The following is a 9,092-nucleotide window of genomic DNA, read 5'->3' as shown; positions in this document are numbered from 1 at the left end:
CTTCCAGCCTATTTGGTTGAGCGTTTATGGAAGCAAAAAATAGCTTAAAAGTTTGACAAGTCAGTTTGTAAATTTGACAGCTATTTGTTATAGTTTTTTACCAATCTAACTTATGGCCCAAAAGCTATTTTTTTAAATACCATTGTAAAAGCACTTGAAACTTACTTATAACTTGTACAAAAGCAACTTTTTAAGATTAAAAGACATTTTTGTCCTTATATTTAGGGAAAAAGACAGAAAAATGCCACTTGAACTTCATAATCCCCAAATGGTATGCTGAATTTGAGAAATCCCAATCTGGTCCCTTGAGACCAGATTGGGATTATCATGTTAAAAGAAAAGGCCAAATTGCCCTTCATTTATTTATTATTTTTAAAATACCAAAGTTTCCTCTGGTCGGCCGGTCGCCGAAGCTCCGGCGGCGGCGGTCACCGGAGCTCTGACGACCGACTAACAATTGGTCATCGGAGCTCCGGCGATCAGAAATAATTTTTTTGAAAATTTTTACAACTTTAGTATAACGATTAACAATATTTGTAATGCTATTAACAACTTCAGTATAACAATTAACAACAGGTTTTCTGGAAAATTTAACAAGCTCCGATGGCCAGAAACAATTTTTTAAATTTTTTTTACAACTTTAGTATAACGGTTAACAACTTTTGTGACGCTATTAATAACAGGTTTTTCGAGAAATTCAAAAAGTAGTATTTTTACAACTTCAATAATGCCATTAACAAATTCCGTAACTCTATTAACAACTTTGGTATAGCATTTAAGAACATGTTTTTTTAAACTTCAAAAAAATAGCATTTCTACAACTTTAGCAATTACTTTTTTTTGGGAAAATTTTTACAACTTCAGTATAACGGTTAACAACTTTTGTAATGTTATTAACAACCTCAGTATAGCAGTTAACAACAAATTTTCTGAAAAATTCAAAAAGTAGCATTTTTACTGAAAACCTGTTGTTAACTGTTATACTGAAATTGTTAATAGCGTTACAAAAGTTGTTAACCGTTATACCAACGTTGTAAAAATTTTGAAAAAAATTGTTTCCGGTTACCGAAGCTCTGGTGACCAATTGTTGAATTTTTTAAAAAACTTGTTGTTAATTGCTATACTGAAGTTGTTAATAACGTCATAAGAATTGTTAACCGTTATACTGAAATTCTAAAAATTTTCAAAAAAATTGTTTCCGGCCATCGAAGCTTATTGAATTTATCAGAAAACCTGTTGTTAACTACTATACTGAAGTTGTTAATAGCGTTACAAAAGTTGTTAACTGTTATACTGAAGTTGTTGTAAAAATTTTCAAAAAAATTGTTTCCGGCCGCCGGAGTTTGTTGAATTTTTCGAAAAACCTGTTATTAATTGCTATACTGAAGTTGTTAATAGCGTTACAAATATTGTTAACCATTATACTGAAGTTGTAAAAATTTTCAAAAAAATTATTTTTGACCGCCGAACCTCCGGTGACCAATTGTTAGCCGGTCGTCGGAGCTCTGGTGACCGGCCGGCCAGTGAAAGCTTTGATATTTTAAAAACAATAAATAAATGAAGGGCAGTTTAGCCTTTTCCTTTAACATGATAATCCCAATTTGGTCTCTTGAGACCAAATTGGAATTTCTCAAATTCAGCAGACCATTTGGAGATTATAAAGTTCAAATGGTATTTTTTTGTCTTTTTTCCTTATATTTATGTTCTTACGCTTTTATCTTCATATTCCTTGTACTTTCTAATCAGTTTTTAGTTATTTATTTTTAATACTTTCTTTAGTGAAAATAATTTTTAACGTAACCTTTATAATATTTTTAATTTTTAATATTATCTTTCATTTTATATTTACATAAATGGTGCACAATATATCATCTAATTAATTATGTAATATTATTTGCTTCAAATTTTTGCATTATTATGATTTCTAATTTAAATATATTTTTATTCATTAAACATAACTTCTTCTAATTATAATAATTTAAAATTATTGTATTTTGTACATTTATATTTTTAATCGTTTTTTATTATTTAATAAAAGTCATACTCATTTTGGTGATTCTACAAACTAAACTTACTTATTCAACTATAATTCAAACAGTTTTTTTACTTTGCAAACTAACTTTTATAAAAATAAATCCAAACATAAATTATATTATCCAATTTAACTTTTACTCAATATTATTTTTCTAAAAATCACATTAAAAATAAGTTATTTTTTCCACCAGTGGACCCTTCAAAAGCCCAGATCACTTAGTTCCGCTTGTTCTTCACGCTTTTGATCATAAAAATACTCGTGGTTTGGCAATGAATGAGACAGTTTTTTTTTTAACAACTAATGAACTAGACAGGCCCATTAGGTAGTGTGTCTTTTAATGGACAAGATATGCCCATTAGGCAGTGTCTTTTAATGAGCCCATGTCTTTGATTGAACAAGATAGGCCCACTAAGTAGCTCGAGCCCATGAACTGACTTCAAAAGCCCACTTCACTTCAACTTTTTTTCCTTTTTGTTAAAACATAGATATCCTCCTATTAGAGACAATCCTATTAGAAGTATTATCAGGTACTAAATGTAAGTACCTTTCTCAGCAGGACTTAGGGTATGTTTGGATTGGCGTTGGGCAAAACTGACTTCTAGTCCAACTGACTTTTGTAACTGAAGTTAGAGTAAAAGTCAGTTATGATATGTTTAGATAGGTGCTTTTAAAAAGTCAGTTGGAAAAGTTAAAAGTTGTTTGGATGAATAAAAAAGTTAGTTCAGTTGTAAAATGACTAAAAAGGACATATATTTTATTAAATAGTAGTGTTTGATATTTTTAATGTGATAATTGTTAAAAAATATCTAAAATTATTATGATAAAATAAAAATAGTTTATTTGTGAGATTATAAGATAAAAAAAATTTAAAAACACATTTTAGATAATTAATTAAATATATATAATGGACAAACATGAACATAAATTAAAATTCATTCCGTCTCTAATTAAAGTAAATAAAATTACATAAATAATTAGATCGTACTTAATTAAATATATATAATGGACGAACATAAACATAAATTAAATTAAAATTCATTTGGTCTCTAATTAAAGTAAATAAAATCACATAACTAATTAGATCGTAAGCTTTCCACAATTTGGTCTCTAATTGAGTCACGAACACGATTCATTTGTGCGGCAGATGTTAAACTTGACGAGGATGCCTCACCAGCTGGATGATTATTGTCTTCATCTATTATACTTCCATGCTCAGCTTGTATAAAGCGGTCATCAGTCGGAGAACTTTGCCTGATAAAATTATGGACAGCCATTGTTGCACAAACTATGCGGACCTGTGCTTGAAACTTGAATCTGGGCATGTCTCTTAAGATTGCAAACCTATTCTTCCAAACCCCGAAAGTTCTTTCAATAGTGCATCTCAAACTTGAATGATAATAATTGAAGGCCTCATTCTCATTTCTAAATCCTGGTTGACGATTAAAGTCTGGGAAGTGATAGCGCTCACGTCTGTACGGGCCAAGATATCCCACTTGTGATGAATAGCCAGCATCAACCAAATAAAATTTGCCTAGAAAATCATGATTCAATTATGTTGAGGTGAAAATAATACAATTGAAGCTTAATTTTAAAATAATTGATTTGAAATTTACAGAAATATACCTTCAGGTGGATGAGGGAAATTCATGGATGGAGTTGAAATAGCAGATTGAAAGACACGAGCATCATGTGCACTACCTTCCCAGCCCGCCAACACGAACGTGAAGCACATATCCCAATCGCATACGGCCATGACATTCTGACTCGGGAATCCCTTCCTCCCAAAATATTTGTCTTGCCTAGCTTGACTAACCTGACATTTTATGTGGGTGCCATCAATTGCGCCAATTGCATCTTTAAAAAATGGGAAGTATCGTGGATCATTTGCTATTTTTGGGTGGCAATAGGAGAATGTAGGATCAGTGGGCTTGATATTTTCTCGAGATAAATTGAGGCAAGCATCCAACACTCTATGAAAATGTCGACTAACAGTTTCTCCTGAACGCTGAAACCTTTCTTGAATCATCCTATTACACTGACCATGCGCAATTGTATTCAAGAACATGGCAACAGATTCATGGACACCTATGTACTTAGAATTTTGCAACCCATGTTCAACCAATTTAGAACATAACCGATGGAATGTCTCTATTTCCATTCGAAACATTTCTTTAGACCGTCCTTCATGCCCATGCAAAAGTTCTTGAACCCATAAATAACCCGTTTGTTCACTAGTTCTACATGGCTGTTTGCATAGAAAAGGTGTCACATACTGACCCATTAACACACTTAGCTGTGATACCTGTGTTGTGTGTTCATGTAAAGCAGGAAGTAATTGAGACCGTTCGTCGTCCCAACCCTCATCCCAACCCTTGCCCCAACCCTCGCCCCAACCCTCCGTTGAATCAGACATGGATTATGTTACCTGTGAGTAGTTAAATACTAAATGTGAGTAACATTTTCACAAAAAAGAGAGAGAGAGAGAGAAGATAAGTGATAAATAGCTATTAAACTATAACATAATAATTAAACATAGTCATGAAACACAACATTAAACATAGTCATAAAACACAACATTACACAGAGTCATTAAACACAACCATTAAACACATCGTCATGACAACAATAACCAAATACATTATGATAGATAAACAGAAATCATAACAAGTCACTAGGCACAACTCAACCAAGCTATGGCGGGGGGTTCTTCGGTGCAGCATATGGCGGGGGGTTTGCAGCATTGTGCTTCAACCAAGCTACTAATACCTCCCGATTTTCTCTCAAACCAGCATATATGTCTCTGAATGTCTTGTTAGCCAGCAGATTACAACATGTCACACAAAGTTGTAAGTCATTGACAATTTCAGGCATACTCAGTAGATCAGCAGTAAGCTCAGTAGTGTTATCACTGTTGCAGATTTTGTTTATTGCCTCTGCTGTACTAATTGAAGCCTTCTCAATCGAACTTACTGAATCTGCTATTCTTCTTGTCGCTGGCATCTTTTGCTTCTTGTACTTGTCCAACCCTTCACCTCTCTTCCTCTTCCCTTGACTCCCTGAAGCACTAGGTCCAGTGGGTGCAGTGTTCGATGTATTTGCAGTTAAATTGATGCCATCCAAATAGTCCGAAACTCCTGCACGGCGCCTAGTGTCGTCTTCACTATCCCCTGAACCTTCTTGCCTATCCCCTGAACCTTCTTGCCAATCCATTGTTGGTTGGTAGTCATTTGGCTGATCACCCCTCTGTGGCTCAGGCCCGGTCCAAGATGGTGCCCACATATCATCTCCTGATGCCATAGTGTCCTTGAATATAGTTTCCAATTCAGTGCGAAACCTTAACCCATAGTGCCTAAACTTTTCATATGCTGGATTTTCCTGCAAAGTCAAAAGTAAACCAAAGTTAAATATGTTCCAAAAGTATAATACTGCTTCTAAATTAACACAAGCTAGTTCATACCCGTAATTTCCTCTCCCACCACTCATCAGATGCCACCACTGTGTTCCTTTCAGGGTCCCACCCTATACCGGTCTCCTTAGCAATTAGTTTATCAAATGTCTTCCACTCTTTTCTCAAATTATCTAACCTATTTTTCAGCTGTTTTTTTTCATATCCTCTCCCTGTCTTTTCATTGAAAGTTTTGTGAATGTTGTCCCAACCTTGTTTTGTAAATGAAGATCCTTGACGCAGTTTGCTATAAATCTGGTCAACACATATTTTGAGAAAAACACCTGTGGTGCTCACGTCCCAATGTGCTTTGCCTTTATCGTTACTCATAGTTCTTGTTGAAATTACATATATATCAAACCCACAATTAGTCAAGAATCAAACAGTATAATGAAGCAGTATAAACCCACATATTATGTAAATCAATTTATCACCAAAAGTGCCTTAATTCAAGCAAAAAACACAGAATCACAAAACACAATAGATTTGCCAAACTCTCAATATAATCAAACAGTATTTCTTTTTCCAATATTCAGATTGTTCATACATGCTAAATATATCCACATTCCAAATATACCGTGTGAATCAAAAGCTTCAACCAAGCTGGAATACATCCACATATCCTAGCTAAATATATCCACATATCTATTTTGACCGAAGCATATGTTTGCACTGGAGATCAGAAATTGGACATATCCTAGCTAAATATATCCACATATCTATTTTGACCGAAGCATATGTTTGCACTGGAGATCAGAAATTGCACATATCCTAGCTAAATATATCCACATATCTATTTTGACCGAAGCATATGTTTGCACTGGAGATCAGAAATTGCACATATCCTAGCTAAATATATCCACATATCTATTTTGACCGAAGCATATGTTTGCACTGGAGATCAGAAATTGCACATATCCTAGCTAAATATTATATCCACAGATCAGAAACTGGTTCACTTCGACAGGGGCACACCGGCACTGGTTCACTTCGGTCAAACTAAACGTGCGCAGGAGAAGGGGAAAAAAAACACAGGACTTGACCGGAGGAGAAAGGGAAAAGAAAAAACACCCACTTCGGCCTTCGTACCTTGACCGGAGGAGAAAGGGAAAAAAAAAAACACCCGCTTCGACAAGAACATTTGACGTCTGACGAATGTTGTCGATTATGTATATAAATTTCAACTGGTAATTACAACCAAAAGTCCAAAAACAGAGACCGGGTTTAAATTAATATTGAATTTTGGGGTGGTTCTAAGGTTCAGGAAAAATAACAGAAAGGCAACCATGGTACCTTGACTGGCGGAGGAAGACAGCCGCGATTCCTTGCGCACACACGTCGGTGATGGTAAGGAAGGATGACACAGATCTGTCGCTTCGGCCTTGGAGGGAGAACAGCCGCCGAGATCCACGGATGGAGACGCCGGAGAGAGCGACAGACGGAGACGCCGGAGAGAGCGACGGACGGAGACCCACGGGAGAAGGCGAGCGAGTGCCGAGAGTGATCTCCAAGGTCGAATGCAGAGGAGAGCTCGGTCGAGTGGAGGGTCGAGTGTTCTGAGGCTTCGGGTTAGGTGAAAATGATAGGTGAGAGAAATAATACCCATTAATTGCCCTGGTAACGGTAAAATGCATTATGAAAGGTGGAAAAGCTGGAGCTGGGGGCGTCCGAAAATAAGTTGCTTTTTGTTACAAGTCAGTTTCAAAAGCAACTCGTCCAAACAATCATTTTGCCTCAAATAAGCCACCAACCTCGGTTACAACCTTTCCCATGTGCTTTTACCGTTTGGAATGACAATCCAAACATACCCTTATTCTTCAATGCTTTCTCTTTGTTTCTTTAAATGGTAAAATTTTAGGTTAACCCAAACCAAGGGCAGGACACTTGAACAGCTCTTTCTCTATGTTATACCAATGTTGAATAAGACAAACCTACATTATATACTTAGAGGCTAACCTAGGCATCTGATTGAGCTCTATTTTACTGTATTTTTGTATTTTGATTTGGGGATTATTTATTGCATGAATTTAGCAAGATTCGGTTGAAATCAGCATCCTCGCTCTAGTCTAGTGTGCCTCTCCAGACCCCGAGCATCGGGACGAGAAATGAAACCCCCTTTCCCTTTAAGTGAGAGAGTATGTTTCTGACCGCTAAACTCATGGACGATGGTTGTTTTTCAATGCCTTTGATCATAAAAATAATCGTGGTCCGGTAACGAATGAGCCCATGTCTTTTAATGAACTTCTGGGCTCTAGTACAAAAAAGGCCCAATAAATTCATTAATGAGGGTGAGCCCAGGTCATGTGCACAATACTCAGAATATAACGAATTTCATTGTTTGGAGTTTTCTTTTTTGTTGTTGTTCGGACCTCGAACTTTACAAAAATTATATAAGCACTATAGCACATGCTCTCTCTCACGCACCAAAAAATAATATGCCCCCTCTCTGTTCTTAAAGGGGTGTTTGGGTATTTCTTCAAACCATAGTTTTGAAGAGAAAACCAAGGTTTGAAGGAAAAAACATCCAAACACCCATCATTATTTGAAACCATGGTCTGATCATGAAACCATGGTTTCCCACCTCAAAATAATGGTTTTATCAAAAGTGAAAATTTTCCGCTTTTCATCGTTGCATGAGCAAGAGTGTCAGATGCCTCCATCTTTTTCCTTTTTTCTCCTCCCTCATTCTTTTATTTTTTGACCAGCTCTCCTACTTCGTTTCAAATTTTGATTTTTCTAAAAACACATTTAATTCACATATTAACAATTAATTAATAATGTTTTTATATATTATTTATTATGTTGGTAAAAAAATTATTAACAAATTTATTATTCTGATTCTTAATATGAAACTTTACTAGGGAGTTAATGTTAATCCTAAATATAAGATCTATTTTATATTATTATTAATTTTGAGTCAAAATAATATTTTTTCTGTTGGCAAAAAAAAAATCATTTTTAAAAACATATTTAGTCTTATATTTATAAATATATATACACATATTAGTTATTTATTAATTATATTTTTTATATATTATTTATCATGTTGGTAAAAAATATATTATTAACAACTTTATTACTTCAAATTAAAATATATTATGAAATATATCTTTTATATAATTATCATATTACTTATGTCCTTTTTAGTAATTTGTACATATAAAAGTGTTTCTGGTAACAACTATCCAAACACTCTCACTTCTCAGAATCACTTTTTCACAAAATTTATTCTTCAAAAAAATTATTATCCCATAATCTATTCTCCAAAGCTATTTTTCAAATCATGGTTTGGTTTCATCCAAACACCCCCTAAATGTAAGATTCTCTTAGCTAATACCTAGAATCCAGAAAAGATAAGTAAGCTGATTATTTGTAATTAATATGTAGAGAATTTGTAACATGTTTTTCAACAGAACCATGTCATTCAAGGATTAAAATAATAAAATTTAATACAAACAAATAAAAATGTCTCAAATAAGGATATATTAAAAAAGAAAAGGGTTAATATGAGGGACGAGATAAAATAAAACCTTATATCTAGGATTACTAAATTAAAACTGTTATATAAACTTTATACTCCTCCGCTCCTTAATATAGGACTCAATTGTTGAG

At 34.3% G+C, this 9,092-nt stretch overlaps 1 protein-coding gene across 1 annotated transcript; it reads right to left on the bottom strand.

The window, feature by feature from the left end:
* Positions 1 to 4,670: 4,670 nt before the first annotated feature.
* On the bottom strand, positions 4,671 to 5,810 carry LOC114750777 (L10-interacting MYB domain-containing protein-like). The gene is made up of 2 exons (XM_028939381.1): positions 5,493 to 5,810; positions 4,671 to 5,410 (listed from the first exon to the last, which is right to left on the bottom strand). Exons 1-2 carry the CDS (start codon positions 5,808 to 5,810, stop codon positions 4,727 to 4,729), a joined length of 1,002 nt encoding a protein of 333 aa, XP_028795214.1. The 3' UTR covers positions 4,671 to 4,726.
* Between the last annotated feature and the right edge of the window lie 3,282 nt (positions 5,811 to 9,092).

Source organism: Neltuma alba, unplaced genomic scaffold (assembly GCF_004799145.2).
Source record: "Neltuma alba isolate B1F8T4 unplaced genomic scaffold, ASM479914v2 tig00006645_pilon, whole genome shotgun sequence".
In the NCBI taxonomy this organism is placed as follows: domain Eukaryota; kingdom Viridiplantae; phylum Streptophyta; class Magnoliopsida; order Fabales; family Fabaceae; genus Neltuma; species Neltuma alba.
This window is presented reverse-complemented; position numbering and strand designations above follow the sequence as displayed.

Excerpts from the sequence above, each read along its gene's own strand:
- LOC114750777 (XM_028939381.1), bottom strand. The coding sequence starts at position 5,810 with ATGAGTAACGATAAAGGCAAAGCACATTGGGACGTGAGCACCACAGGT. Across the intron at positions 5,411-5,492 it reads GGTGGGAGAGGAAATTACGG|GAAAATCCAGCATATGAAAA; the intron begins GTATGAACTAGC and ends TTGACTTTGCAG.